We start from the raw sequence: 16563 nt of genomic DNA on the forward strand, positions 1-16563 counted from the left end.
TCGATTCAATTTCCCTGCCAAGAAAATGACAAAAGAGCAGGGCAGATTCAATTTCAATGCCACAAACACAAATATGATCATATTTATCATCTATTGTGTCAATGTCAAAATAGATGGTGCCTTGTACCCCATTGCTAACTTGCAAATAAATACCTTATTCTGATTATGAACCACTGGGTTTCTTGCACACAAAAACAAAGCCTCAAATCTCGCAGCTCAGGTAATGTAAACTAATGAAATTTTGTGTACAATCCCAGAGTTCAATAAAACAATTTCTCTAGATAGATCGGCAGTTTTGGTTGTTTGTCATGTACAGCTTTTAGTATAGATATCTGGGATTCTTGGAACATCTTGTAACAAACAATTTTACTTTTTCTCATGCCGGGAACCTTATTTTCTACACACATGGGGCATCTCCTTCAAAATTCAATTTCTATATTGCAATGCTTGAAGGGGTCTTGGAGGCTTGGATGGAAGGAGTGCAACCAGGGCTAAAATAGACGAAAAGCCAGTATGATCAACAACACGGCCGAACATGCCATTGCCTGCAATAACATTCACATCAACTTGGAAGGTCAAGATGAAGTTGAACACATAATTTTTGTACATTCATTTCACATGTAAAGATGCAAAGGGTCATGGGAAGAAGAATACAGAAAATTAAATGAACTAGATCTAGGATTGTTTCTGGTAAAGTAGAGAGATGACTACTCACAGCAATTGCAGAAGCAGCTAGGCCTGCTCGCTCTCTGGGATCTTTGCGGTAGCAGTTTCCAAAGTAAAGAATTGTAGCATAGTACCACATCAGCGGGCATAGAAACCCCAAAAGAAAACTGAAAACAAACAGTGAACCCTTGACATAAGTAAAATTAGGTCTGATGCAAAAAGAAAAAGAAATGAAGAATACTAATGGAACGTTCTAATAACAATGGACAATAGGTATACTCATGAGACAAGTAAACTGAGGGTAAGGGAAGAAGAAGAGTGCTCACGAGAACCATCCTATTCCACAGCCAAAGCAAGGAAGAGGTTTGTCAAAAATCCCAACTTGAAAGTCTTCTACGTCTCTAAGAAGAGTGTACTTGCCTTTTTCACGGTCCACTGCATCTACAGCTTGTCCTACCATTTTAAAAGGGTTTTATTTTATCAGCCGTGAGTTGGATTATACATGGGAGAAGAAAAATTATTAACAGCAACAATAAAGGTCCGGTAAAAGCGGGTGGAGATGAAGCTCCATAAGCTTGTTTAGATGTTAAGGTAAATGAGCAATTCTCATACCAAGAAGAACGTATCTTTGTTTGCACAGCTAGTAAAATATTACATAAAACTGACAGTTCGACAAAATCAATGGAAATAAAAAGAAAAAAGGTCACTGTGTTCTGATTAAGGAAGAGGTCAACCTAGCTTCTAATGAAATAATTCCAAAGAGCATTTAAGTCTTTCAGATTCCCAACCACATAATTTATCACTGAAATAACACCAAGGAACATTGAAGTGATTCAAATTCCAAATATGGGCATCAGCATAGGATAGATATTATTCCAATAGTTATCCCAGATGGCGTGTCATATCAGAAAATACAATTTGAAACATTGAAACAGTGGAAATTTTCACATAATATTATTAGGGCCCAATACAACTAGACAAAAAACTGTTCTAGAGAAACAAAAAGAAAAAAACATGAGCATTTCAGTATGGAATGTTCGAGTGACTCAAAATATAATTCACTTATGAGTAAGATGAATTAAATTGGCATTTGCTGCAGGTCTAGCGACAAAAAGCACTTAATAAATATTTGTTAAGTCCAAATAGGATTTTCTACCTTTAAATATGGAATAATAGCGGGAAGATGGCCTTAAAAGATCAAGATGCTTATCAGAAATTGATTTCGTCAGCTCAAGACTATTTCTCTGACCTTCTGCATCGTCACCTATATCTGCATCACCAAAGAAATTCCAATTGATAGTCATTAGTAACTAAATGATTATGTCTAGTTAGTATTTTCTTTTAAATAATTTTGCAGGTGCGATATGATACAACCCTTATTGAAAAATTTATAAGTAGGAGGCCCCCAAAAAGTCACCAACCCCTGTTCCCCTGTCCCCCTGTCCCCTGTCATATCCTTGTATGTACACCATGAATGATTATGCTAGTTTTTTTGAACCTGCATTGCGTTTCTATCTTCTTTGGCCACAGAAAGACCATTGGGTCTACAGTAATTGTAGCTTCGCCGTGTTACTATCTGTTGTGCCTTACCAACCAGCACCTCAAAAAATAAAATAAAAATATTGCTGGATGTGAATTTTTTCATGTCTGAATTAGTAATATATACATTTGTCCCACTTTGACACTCATGAAGAAAGTAGTTTAAAGGTTAAATATGATGGAATCATCAAGTTACAAAGATTTCCGAGTGCTTAACTGCGATGGCTGAGATTAGAGTATAGAGTTCCTAGTCTGGTGGAAATGAAGTTGAGAACAAAGAACAAAAATAGTATGAAAGAGAAGGTATAATTTCCATGCCAAGAGAAGAGGAAACTTTTGTTTCTTAAACATAGATGAAAATAAATTATACCCACTAATCTTTCTGTTTGCCTGTCAACATATATAACTGATTAACCTTTAACAAACACAAAACCAACAAATCAAAATGCATGCTTCGTTCAAACTGTCTTGGTGTTTGTGATTATGAATATGGCTCTTTATGGCTTCTTTCTATAAGTGAGAACAATATGAACCACCAAGCAGATGTTTTCATGCATAAAACTGCAATTAAAGGGGCTGCTTCATCCATCTTGGCAATCAAATAAAAAGAAATGACTTGAACTGCAGATGGAGGCCAAACAGGTGGAAAAAGGAATTTTGGGGAAGTCAAAGACTTATTCTAAATTTTCCTGTTTTTTTGTTTCATTTATTGTTTATCATTGTTATAATTTGCATCAGTGGGTTTCATACTGTTTCTAAATTGAAGACTGAAGTAAGGAAAAACATGCAGACTTACCCAACCAGAAAAAGGAACTGAAATTACCAGACACTTGGTCATTTTGTATATAAGCTAAAAGAAGATGAGCAATGAAGTGCAACAATTTATTCAAAAACAAGAAAATGCAGAAGTCAAGGAAAGTTGGTACTCTTATCCATTTGTGTTGGAGCTGATGTATCAGCAAGTTGAAGCCCTCAATTCTGTTGCCAACTCCCACAATGCCTGCTTCATTTTAATTAAAGGTTCACATCAGATTTAATCTTACTCTAGCAACACTAGTGCTCATGATATGATATAATCTCACACAGCTATGATTTCAGGTAGGAATTGTCAAAAGGTTAATTGTTAGATCAAACGGCTAGACCCTCCCTTTCATATTAGCATTATGTCAAACAGGTCATATGACATGACTCCTATTAAGCAATGCTCTGCCAGGGCAGAGCACAAAAATGCTTTAAAAAACCCAGTCTATATGAAACAAATATAAGAACCAAATTCAATCAAACACCTTCTACTGTCTCAAATTTCAAATCAATCAAAATTGAATATCACACATAGATGAGCACAGGGGCATCCAAAAATTTTGCCACACAGATGCTTCCCTGGATCGACATGAAACAAATATATGCACCAAATTCATCCAAACACCTTCCTATTGTTCCAAGCTTCGAATCAATCAAAATTGAGTATTACACATTAACGAGCATGGGGCATCTAAAAACTTTGCCTTTAACAAAGCTCATAGTTTTAATTTCCACAGTTTGTGTATGCTTAATTGCAAAAAACATTCACAATGAACCCCGAATTAGGCAATTCGACAAAGAACAGAGCAGTATGCGAAAACCCACCTCAAAGAAATGGTCCCTACAAACCCCACTTGTTTTCAAACCCATCAACAAAAGCACAATTTCAGAACAACCCAATTCAACATAACGTCAATTCAACAAAAACCCATCAAAATTTATCTCCGAAACCCCCCGAATCGCAAATTCCAGCAAATTCCCATCAAAATTACACCTAATATTCAATTTAATAGCTATGAAAAATTTCCAAAAAAAGAAATAAATAATCAAAAACTTGCCTGTGGAATAGCAAAGAACTCAGAACTGCAACTTCAGATCAGAGGTATAGAGAAGAAACGATGGGTGTTTGTGGGTTTATTACAAGCCAAGCAAAGGCATTTAAACTACTGAAAGGTTGCAAATATTGACCTCTCTTTGTCTTTTCTCCTCTCCAGAAAACGATTTATACTTTCAGAGCGTTTTATTTTTATTTATTTTCTGTTTCTATTTATTATTATTTATTTTTCTTGTGGGGTTGTTGGATTTGGAACGTTTGCTTCAGTGTAGGCCTAGCTTCCGTAACAGTAGAAGCTGATTGGGCCGCCGCTTCAAAAGTCAACCAAACTGTGGGTTTGACCTCATTTTTTCGGTTTTTGTTCTTTTTTTTCCAAGATCGACTTGAGGACGGCAAAGAGGGTTTTTTTTTTTTCCCAAACAAATGGCTTTTTTTTTTAAATTTAATTATAAAATTTGAATATATAATTTACAGCCGAAACCTCTTACCAAACCAAATTTTAATATTATATTAAATTATCAATTTTTAAAAATTTTGAACTTAAAAGATTTGGGTTTTATATGTCTATCACGTTACTCACATAAATAATATAAAATATAAATATAAATATTATTTTTAGTTAAATAAATATATTATTATTATTTTTAATAATGACTCTAATTTTCATTAATTCTCTTTAATCATTTTATTATTTGATCTTCCAAATCATGACAGTTTTTAATAGTAGGAAAAAAATAATTTGAAGACACCAAATATTTTAATATTTGTAGTACTTAGTTAGATGAGGTAGCACTTCATTTACAAAAGTTGGGTCATAGTATATGGGTATAATTGGTTGGAACCCCAATAATAATTAGTCAATGGATTCTTCCCCACCAAACAGGATAAGACTTTTCTCATCAATTTTTTTTTTTTTTTTAACTTATCTATTAATTTATTTTCTTTTGGAATTTCTCATCCTACAAATTATTTATCTACTAATTTTAAATAATTATCATAAAAATTGTTTTTGAAAAACAATTTTTAAAAACAACTTTGTATTGTTTGAAATAATCAAATCAAATTTTGTATATTAATTCAAATACGTTTTTTAACTTATTCTCCATAAAAATAGTGTGCTCTTATATGTAATATACAAACATTTTTTTAAATAATTTTTATATTTTCAATTAAGAATACTTAAAAAAAAAACTTAAATTTGTAAAGTAATATTTGAATATTTAATTAAAAATTCATAAGTATAAATAAGTTCTTGGAAACCGAGAATCAATATTTTTTTTTAAAACAGTTTATAAAAAAATGGTTTTTAAAAACAATTATCAATTATTTAAAGAAATAAAATTCAATTTATAAAATCCAAATATGAAACTAATTTTTTCTCCTTGGTAATAAATTCTTCACCTTATTCCATGTGATAATAAATTCTTAGTAATTTTTTAATTAAAAATCTGTCAAACATTTTTTTTACTTAAAAAATGAATTTTTATTTTTAAAAAAAAATCATATTTGGGATGCCCCAAGAGTAAAATATTTCTCACCTTTTTAAAATAAAATACTAATAGATTATTTAAGTACTTTTATTTTTAGAATAATTAAAAATATAATACTAAATATTATTAAGTCATATCTCAAAATTTTAAATTACATATCTTTTATGTCCCATGTCATATCTTGGTAGGCAATTTTTTTTTAAAATATCCTTAATTAAATATAAAAACTAAAAATAAAAGCCAAATCATATTTGTTGTCGCTCAAATCTCAATCTAACTTAAGAATCAGTTAATCATAACTTATCTCAATTGGATTATCTTTCAATCCGATTAATTCAAGAACCAAATATAGTATAAAATTTTCATTATACTAAACTTGAGTGGTTGGAACCTTTGTGTTGGTGTAACCCAAATTAAATTGAAATTAATTATGGATTGTTTTGAGTTTAGTACCAAAATTTGAAATTGTTTGTGGATTAGTTTTGAGGAAAGGTGGGGTGATGATTCTCTCTATCTATCTGGACCTAATAAAAAATAAAAAATGAGAGACATATGGGTGAATATGAGTAACCCTTCGCCATTACTCCCTGTCCATTTGGGCCATATCACCCACATCCCTTCTTGGACCGCCACGTCCAAAGTCACCCAACATTCGGACATTGTGCTGCGTCACAGACCCGTCTGCTACTTCGCTTCTCCACAGCGCTTTTTCCTTTCTCGGTTGTTCTCGGCCTTCCCCCAAGCCTTGTCTCTGATTTTCAGGATGAATTATGAAATGGGTTCATCTGCAGATGGTGATCGGAGCAGCAGCGGTGACAGTAGTAATCATGTTCTGGACATTTACCCTCTCAGTTGTTACTACTTTGGTTCTAAAGACCCCCTTCTCCTCAAGGAGGAAACCTTGGCTGATCGAATTCTCAGAATGAAATCCAAGTCTCTTTCTCTTCATTATTTAGTGGGCCATTGTTTTTTTTTTTGTTTGTTATTATGGGGGTTTTTGAATTTTTTGTTTTTTCTCTGTTCTTGTCCAGCTATTCTAGATATGGGTCGAGGACTTGTGTGGTGGCAGTTATTCTGGTTAGCTCTCTGCTTTTTCTCTTTATTTTCTCGACGGATTTTGTGTTTGATTGGGTATGGTGTCGATACCCTATCGATCGATTATTTCTTATAATTCTTGACTGATGATTGAAATGCTTGATGATTGATGATTAGCTGCACATCTAGTGTCTAGATGTTGATATTTGTGAAGATGTCACTTTGTATTAAAATAGTTGTTCTTTCGTGGGCGTGGGTTTTGAATACAAAGGTTGATTACTAGGTTTACTGGTAATTGTGGGTCGAAAGCATAGTATGGGGGTTTGAGCAGTCTAGGAGTGACTTAGTTAATCCCAAAAACTCCCTCATAGATAAATATGCTGTGTAGGGGTGAGCTTGGAGTTTGTTGTTTGGGCATGGGAAGACCAGTGCTTATAGAACTAAATTGGAGGGTGGTCTAGAGAAGCTTATTATGAACTGTTTTGCTGGGAGGGTCATGCCAATATAGGATTAAGCTGATAAGGTGTAAGAACATAGACCACATCTCATGTAGGTCATCTTAGTAACTGTGGTATGGGACAAGCTAGTGGGACTTCAAATCATTTTAGGAATTCACCATACATTTGAGTTAAGGCCTAATCATTGTTCCCTTTGTTGATGCCACTTATCGAGGCAGTTCCTCTTGGCTTCTCTGTAGTCTTTTTCACAGTTCGTACAAGAGATGTGTGAAAGAATGATTGCATCAGATATCTAGTAATAATTTTAAATTATATATATCCAAACCTTTGAAGGTTCAGAATTATTCCATAAAAAACAAGCCAGGGTTCTTCAAGTCTCTATTGTCCATGGAAAGGGTAACTAGAGTTCCCATCTTATGACTTACCTGGAGATTCGTTATTGGTTGTTTTTATCTTCTGATATTGTTCTACTACAAAGCTTGATATTGGCAACTTCTTTCCTGTTGAATAAGAGATTATTGCTTATGATACTATATTGAAAGGTTGTATGGTTGCTAACTCAGGTTGAGTTGTTCAAGCATCCTCATTTGTTGCTATTGCAAGTGAAAAATTCCTTCTTTAAGCTTCCTGGTGGTCGCTTAAGACCAGGTGAATCAGGTAAGTTACCATCCTAATTAGATATTCTAGAAACTTGAAATTCAGAAAGCTAATTTTTCTGGCCGGGAAATTATTTACTATTCAGAGATAAATGGATTGAAACGTAAGTTATCACGCAAACTTTCTGTCAATGAAGATGGAGATGGATCTGACTGGGAGGTATGCAAGTGTTTGCTATTGCATTTCGATTGCTGTTTTCTCATTGTGAGCTATAGAGATGCACTTATTCTTGATGTTTAGGTAGGAGAATGTCTTGGGATGTGGTGGAGGCCTGACTTTGAAACATTGTTGTATCCATATTTACCACCTAATGTAAAAAATCCTAAGGTAATTGATCTGCTCAAGCTGCTTCCTTTTAGTTCTGGTGGCATAAATAGTTGATTTTGTTTGCTTGTCTCATTGTTTAGGAATGTACAAAACTCTTTCTTGTAAAGTTACCACCAAGTCGGAAGTTCATCGTACCAAAAAACCTAAAATTGCTTGCAATTCCATTGTGCCAGCTCCATGAAAATGACAAGGTACAGAAATTCATTGAGATGGCTGTTTAGATGATCCATGGAGATTAAATCACGCCATTATGTTTGCATGGGATTTTTCATGAGGCTATTGTGTGCCTGATTCATGACATTTGTTTGAAATATGGGAATTTCAGGATTTTAATTAATGACATCGTTTCTATTTTATTTGGTAATCATGATGCTGTATCCATATTGCTTGCATAACTTGTGTGCTAAAATGCTATTTAAGATGCAATGGACTGATTCAATTTCCTTAAAATCCAAATATCCATAAGAGTTTAGTGGAATAATTGCCACAATGAGTTTTGATACGTATAAGTTGTTGCATTTTGTAGACATATGGACCGATAATAGCAGGAGTCCCGCAGCTGCTGTCTAAATTTTCCTTCAACATCATTGATTCTTGAAGTAGATTTTTCAACAGGGATAAGGTAAATATATAGGAGCCAGATGGAGTCATGTGTTTCTGGAAGGTTTTTATATTAAAGAGCATTTGATTCTAATGAACTGGAGACCCATGTAAACACTATAGCTTTCACAGGTAGTAGTGGTGATGAAATTGTAATATTGAGAACAAAGATATAACTGTTAGTTTCATACTTGAATGTGAATCTTTTATTTGAATGCTTCAATGCTTAGCTAATGTGAATACCATTTAAACGTTATAACCGATTCTCTCTCTCTCTCTCTTTTTTTTTTTTTCCTTCCTTTCAGTTATTGATGGATAAAATTTTGGACAATGTGTTTACACTTAATTGTACACTCTTAGAGACAAGGTCTTTGGAAAGAGAACATGTATTCTGGAATCATCACTTATTATCTTATTTTTGTTAAATGCTGATATGGTGGAAAGGCTATCTTCTCTCAATAACACCCCACAGGATACTGGTAGTTTGGTCCTTGAGACGGAAAAATCCTTGTTCGCCTACTTTGCAATGATGAATAAAACCATCCAGGAAACTCACTTTGCAATTGTCAATTAATACCATCCATGTAAAGGCAGGTGGCAAGTAAGTGATGGCCCTTTTTATATGTAAACTAAATGTGAACAATCAGCAATCTCAATGACTAAGTGGACGGGCAGTGATTGTTGAAAATTTGACAGTATGATGGCAAAGAGATTTATCTTATCCAAGCATTGAAATTTATTTCAACAGCATCACTTAATCATCATCTCCTTGGTTTTTCTTCAGTTTAATCCTATATTTGGGAATAACAAGATTATATTTCATAGGGAGAGTGTCCACTTGAGGTTATAGGTTTCACAATTTTTTCCTCATTTCTTCATGGTGTCTTCTCTTCTGTTTATAGCATTTTCCTCCAGGTTACAATTTTTTGAACCAAGTTTATGAGAATTATGTGAATGGCTTCTGTGGTGGTATCTGCATTTGTCTAATGGACTAGATGTGCTTATTCACCTGACTGTTGCTTCTATTTGTTGCTACAATTTTTGTGAATCCAATACTTAAATCTTTTTTATAATTTTAAATGGTTCCCTTTCATACTGACAATCTCTGCAACTGCAAAGATTAGTCATGTTTATCATCTGGTGTCAAAAATGAAGTTATGATGTTGCTGATTTTTGTTTGGGCACCTGGGCTTTGGTTTATGCCTGTTTGTTTCTGGTTACACTGAGATGTTGGTGAGAGTTCTTGTTGAATTCTAGTTTCAAACTCTAACAACAGGTGCCATTCGAATGTGAAGGAGCTGAGGAATTGCAGTTTCATGGTTGCAGGTATGTTCAATTCTTCTCTCTCTTGTTGTGGTTGTCGTTGTCATGTGTTGGAGAAATGGCCATAAATGTGTCTTACAACCAAACACTCTCCCTTCCCCAATCCCCTCCATTCCCTGGTCTATTCATTCAATTGGATTTCAATTGTATGGTTCCAAATTTCCAATAGTCTGAAAAAGAAAGAGAACTCTTAACTTGTTTTAGGAAAAAGGGTGAACCATGCTGTGCCAAAGTATATATTTTTCTTGGATTGGGTTTTGATCATCTCATTTGAAAATCAATTGGTGTCCGTTAAGGGTCGTTCAAACCTTTCAAGACGTTTAATAACAGCAAACCTTGCAATCCTGTTTTAAGACCTTTTATGCATTGTTGCATCCCAATATAATGTACTGTGAAATCCCACTCATGACCCTTGGCTTTTATGCTTTGATACTAGTTGGATCGAGTTTTGATCACCATATCCAAAAACTAATTGGTATCTAGTAAGGGTAGGTCAAACCTTTTCTGATATTCAACATTATACCTCATGAGCTTATTCTAAGACCCATCATTTGGTGAATCATACTATGTTTAAAAACGACATGATTGCAACCCAACAATTTCCTCCCATGCAAACAGCCAGTGTTCTTCTTCCTGTCCCATCATCCTTGCTAATATTCCAAATCCACCTTCCCTGTGGGTTATCTATATTGACTTCTGCTTTCACAGGTTCATGCCAGTATCTAATGGGTGTCCTAATCCTAATCCAACTGTTGCTCATTTCCTCCATCCTTATAAGATGCACTTAGATACTGGATTTTAAAGGACATGTCCTTTCGGAAAGATGTGGTTGTGACTTGTAAGACTGGCAGTGGTGGGACCTGGAAGTTGACACCGACCATGGTAATGGGTTGGCCAATAGGGATAATGGGGACCTGGTTGTGGTGGACGGCGGCCGCCCCCCTGGTGATGAGTGTCCATGGTAGTGGACAGTGGTAGGCATTGGGCATGAAAGTAGTTATGGTGGTGGGTTGATGCTACTTGGGGGTGTTTGTATGATTGTGTTTAAAATTTTAAACATTGGAAGCTTACGGCTCTTTATAAGGATGGCTCATCCTACTTCCATAATAAGCACATGGTAACAAATGGTTATCTTGACAAGGATGACATTCAGTATAAATGAGTCTTATTTGTTTTTTAAAAATTGGTTTCTATCAACTACCAAACAGTATAAAAAAAATTTTAAAAACAATTTTCTAGTTTTAAAAATAAAAAACTGTTTTTCAATCACATGCTCATACTCTAAATTTTATCTAATGCTAATTGGTAACCTTTTTTCTTCTACAAAGATGGGTCAAACCCATCAAATTATCTCTCTCTCTCCCTCTCACACACACACAATGGGGTGTTGATGTGTGCTTTTTTAAGGATAAAATATTGGTTTTTACTAATATATCAATAGGTTTAAAATATCTCAAGTTCCCATGTTGAATGGGTTTTGATAAAAAGTATGAATGATATCACACCCAAAAGGAAGACGTATATAAGAGGGTAAGAGTTTAATTATTTGCATGGAAGGGAGACGTATATAAGAGGGTAAGACTTAAAAGGTGTTTGTTTTTTTAGTTATTTTTTGCTAAAAACAAGTTACTTTAGGACTTTAGGTTGTTTGTTTTTATATTTTTTTTATAATTTATTAAAAAATTTTTATTGAATAGAAAAAATCAAAATATTTGATTTTTTTTTTCTAAATGGAAAAAATAATATGTTGATTTTTCTTTACTTTTAATGTTTAATAGAAATAAAATATTATAAAAACAAATAACTTAATACTTAATACTATTAAGTATTAAAGTTCTATTTAGAGTTAAAGTAAAAAACAAACACCACCTTATATTAGAATAACTTGTTACATTTTAACTTCAATCCAAAATTGGAATCAAAGTCATAATTTTAGAAAGAAAATATCGATATCATAAAGATTTAATTAAGCATATTTTTTTTAATATAAATCAAAATATAAATTTTATAAGAAATAATGTTTTCTTAACTTCCATACTATTTTTTTTTCAAGTCATATTTTTTTTAATAAAATAAGTTAAAAAAAAGTATAAAGTTCTATTTTGAAATTAAAAAAATGCTTTTGATTTCTTAAAAATCATTTCAAATAAATTCTAAAAAAATTGATTAGTTTTTTAATAAAGTCAGTCAAACAAGTATAAAATTTCTCAATGAACTTAAAAAATGCTTTTAGTCAAGCTTTTTATTTTAAATTATTGTTGATTGACTTCAAGATGAAACATACATTTATCTTTTGATAAGGCTAGAATGTGTTTTTTATTCTTTGTTAAACTTTATTCTAACTCAAATAATGATGGGATGATGCTTAAGTAAGATTTTTTTAATTAATTAAATAGTTTTATTTATTGATTTAAAGAAGCCTTGGTGGATAGTTTGAAAATGATTTTAAACAAGGTTGTCATTTGAAAACGTTTTGTTATATAAAATCTCGATGTTTAGTAAATTTTGAAAATCACTATTAAAAATTAAAAGAATTATTTGAAATAATTTTTAGGTGAACGGGTTATGTTTGTCTCGTGTCAAAACCTAGGTATCTACCATATAACTTAACAGAAACTTGACATGAATAGTAATAGTGTCAAAAATATAAACTCAAATATTATTTAATTATTAAACAGGTAACACATCATGTAATATATTTAATAATTGAGTCCTCCTATTTAATAATCGGATCGAGTTAGGTTTTGTGTTTGTTTATACAATTAATGTCTTATCCAAATATGTTTATGATAAAATTATATATTTATTTAAAAATAAGTTAAATGATTTAAAATTATAATCAGGTTAATAATGAGATGAGTTAATTCAGATCAAATTTGTGTTATGCAAATTGACAAAAAAAATTACCTATTTATTAAACGAGCAGATTGACATGAATTTGACTCAAACTCGTATATATACAACCCAAACCTGCAAAAGGCATATTGGGTTTATGTTGTATTGGCAAATGGTATTAAACTTTGTCATCCCCTGTAAAATATATTATGAAGAATATAATTAAAATATTTCTTTTAATTTATTTCCAAATATTTATTGATTATAATAAAAATATTATTAATAAATAAGATAGATAAACATGTAGAGTGATTATGGAAAGTGTTTCTAACATTTTTAATATTTAAAGAATGAAAATTTTAAAGTGTTATAAATATTAGAAACACTTTTTAGAGTTACCAATGTACTCTTAATCTTAAACATTTTCATACCCAAAATCAAAATGAATTGGAATGGTAGTTGGCCACTAAATGTATGTGGGCCTCTCCATTGAAAGCTTGAGAATGGTATCACCCATCACGTCCTACCTCTTCACGATATTATTTATGACTTAGTATTTTTTTTTTATAAAACAAAAAAACAAAAACAAAAAATCCAATTTTCATATACGGTAAGATTAAAAGGGATAAAATTAAGAATAATAAAGTTTGATATAATTGATCAATATTACTCGAATCTAACACATTTTTTATAATTTTAACTCCAACATAATCGAATTTAAATTAAATTCATGTAGATCTGTTTAATAAATAATACAAATTTGATTATTTTAATTTATTAAATAAATAAATAAATTAAATTATAAATATATTTGATTGTTACAAAATTTATATAAGATTTAACTTAATTTGATTATTAAATGAGTTGATAATTATAAAATATTTAAAATTATTTTTTATTATATTATTATTTATATTGGGTTTGGATTTACCCACAAATTGCCACGTAAAATTTTTATAAGAGGATGAAATAGGAAGGAACGAAGGAGGTTACGAAGGTAGCAAGAAAGATTTTAAAAACAATTTTCTAGTTTTAAAAATAAAAAACTGTTTTTCAATCACATGCTCATACTCTAAATTTTATCTAATGCTAATTGGTAACCTTTTTTCTTCTACAAAGATGCGTCAAACCCATCAAATTATCCCACTCTCTCCCTCTCACACACACACACACATATATATATATATATATATATATATATATATATATATATATATATATAAAAGTATTTTTTTTATATAAAAGAAAAAGAATAAAATATCTCAAGTTCCCATGTTGAATGGGTTTTGATAAAAAGTATGAATGATATCACACCCAATTAGTTGCATGGAAGGGAGACGTATATGAGAGGTAAGACTTAAAAGTTACTCTAAGACTTTATGTTGTTTGTTTTTATATTTTTTTCATCATTTATTATAAATTTTTTATTAAATAAAAAAAATCAAAATATTTGATTTTTTTTTTAAATTGAAAAAGTAATATGTTGATTTTTCTTTACTTTTAATGTTTAATAAAAATAAAATATTATAAAAATAAATAATCTAATACTTAATACTATTAAGTATTAAAGTTCTATTTAGAGTTAAGTAAAAAACAAACACCACCTTAATTTAGAATAACTTGTTACTTTTTAACTTCAATCAAAGTTGGAATCAAAGTCATAATTTTAGAAGAAAAATATCGATATCATAAAGATTTAATTAAACATATTTTTTTTTAATATAAATCAAAATAGAACTTTTATAAGAAATAATGTTTTCTTAACTTCCATACTATTTTTTTTTCAAGTCATATTTTCTTTAATAAAATAAGTTAAAAAAAGTATAAAGTTCTATTTTGAAATTAAAAAAAAATGCTTTTGATTTCTTAAAAATCATTTCAAATAAGTTCTCAAAAAAATTGATAAGTTTTTTAATAAAGTCAGTCAAACAAGTATAAAAATTCTCAATGAACTTAAAAAATGCTTTTAGTCAAGCTTTTTATTTTAAATTATTGTTGATTGACTTCAAGATGAAACATACATTTATCTTTTGATAAGGCTAGAATGTGTTTTTTATTCTTTGTTAAACTTTATTCTAACTCAAATAATGATGGGATGATGCTTAAGTAAGATTTTTTTAATTAATTAAATAGTTTTATTTATTGATTTAAAGAAGCCTTGGTGGATAGTTTGAAAATGATTTTAAACAAGGTTGTCATTTGAAAACGTTTTGGTATATAAAATCTCGATATTTAGTAAATTTTGAAAATTACTATTAAAAATTAAAAGAATTATTTGAAATAATTTTTAGATGAACAGGTTATGTTTGTCTCATGTCAAAACCTAGGTATCTACCATATAACTTAATCGAAACTTGACATGAATAGTAATGGTGTCAAAAATATAAACTCAAATATTATTTAATTATTAAGCAGGTAACATATCATGTAACTTATTTAATAATTGAGTCCTCCTATTTAATAATCGGATTGAGTTAGGTTTTGTGTTTGTTTATATAATTAATGTCTTAGCCAAATATGTTTATGATAAAATTATCTATTTATTTAAAAATAATTTTAAAATAAGTTAAATGATTTAAAATTATAATTAGATTAATAATGAGATTATTAAATGAGTCAATTTGGGTCAAATTCGTATTATGCAAGTTGACAAAAAAATTACCTATTTATCAAAAAGCATATTAGGTTTTTGTTGTATTGGCAAATGGTATTAAACTTTGTCATCTCTTATAAAATATATTATGAAGAATATAATTAAAATATTTCTTTTAATTTATTTCCAAATATTTATTGATTGTAATAAAAATATTATTAATAAATAAGATAGATAAACATGTTTTAGAGTGATTATGAAAAATGTTTCTAACATTTTTAATATTTAAAAAATAAAAATTTTGAAGTGTTATAAATATTGGAAACACTTATCTTAAACATTTTCATACCCAAAATCAAAATGAATTGGAATGGTAGTTGGCCACTAAATGTATGTGGGCCTCTCCTTTGAAAGCTTGAGAATGGTATCACCTATCACGTCCTACCTCTTCACAATATTATTTATGACTTAGTATTTTTTTTTATAAACAAAAAAAACAAAAACAAAAATCCAAATTTCATATACGTGAAATTAAGCATGATAAAGTTTGATATGATTTATCAATATTATTCGAATCCAACACACTTTTTATAATTTTAACTCCAGCATAATCAGATTTAAATCAAATTCATGTAGATCTGTTTAATAAATAATACAAATTTGATTATTTTAATTTATATTTGACTTATTTTAATTTATTAAATAAATGAATTAATTAAATTATAAATATATTTGGTTGTTACAAAATTTATATAAGATTTAATTCAATTTGGTTATTAAATGAGTTGATAATTATAAAATATTTTAAATTATTTTTTATATTGGGTTTGGATTTACCCACAAATTGCCACGTAAAATTTTTATAAGAGGATGAAATAGGAAGGAACGAAGGTAGTAAGAAAGATTCAAGAAGTTGTGAGGAAGGAATGATGCCGGAAAGAAAAATAGAAAGTCTTTTCAAGTCTTGAATCAACTCATTGGAATTTGGATGGTCGTCCGATTCCCCTTTTTAATTTTCCACTCACGTGCTCCTTTTTCTTACACACACCCCATAAGCAGACAAATTTGTCAAATTCCATTACCAATCACAATTTTCTTATATTTAATTTTTTTTTTACGAATAATTATTACAATATTATATAAAGGAAAAGTCCAATCAAATGCTACTTTAGTGTGTGAAATGGG

General features: G+C 30.4%; 2 protein-coding genes across 2 annotated transcripts; one reads left to right on the forward strand and one right to left on the reverse strand.

Moving 5' to 3' along the window:
* Positions 1-135: 135 nt before the first annotated feature.
* Positions 136-4291, reverse strand: LOC100255931 (uncharacterized). The gene is made up of 6 exons (XM_002280784.5): positions 4065-4291; positions 3132-3205; positions 1823-1936; positions 993-1119; positions 716-833; positions 136-545 (listed from the first exon to the last, which is right to left on the reverse strand). Exons 2-6 carry the CDS (start codon positions 3139-3141, stop codon positions 492-494), a joined length of 423 nt encoding a protein of 140 aa, XP_002280820.1. The 5' UTR covers positions 3142-3205; positions 4065-4291; the 3' UTR covers positions 136-491.
* A 1800-nt stretch (positions 4292-6091) lies between these two features.
* On the forward strand, positions 6092-8850 carry LOC100250770 (pre-mRNA cleavage factor Im 25 kDa subunit 1). The gene is made up of 7 exons (XM_002279059.4): positions 6092-6483; positions 6582-6627; positions 7607-7700; positions 7786-7859; positions 7941-8027; positions 8108-8218; positions 8554-8850. The coding sequence occupies exons 1-7, from the start codon at positions 6092-6094 to the stop codon at positions 8623-8625; spliced, it is 876 nt and encodes a 291-aa protein (XP_002279095.2). The 3' UTR covers positions 8626-8850.
* Positions 8851-16563: the final 7713 nt, after the last annotated feature.

The sequence above is a fragment of the Vitis vinifera genome, chromosome 11, assembly GCF_030704535.1.
Source record: "Vitis vinifera cultivar Pinot Noir 40024 chromosome 11, ASM3070453v1".
Taxonomy (NCBI): domain Eukaryota; kingdom Viridiplantae; phylum Streptophyta; class Magnoliopsida; order Vitales; family Vitaceae; genus Vitis; species Vitis vinifera.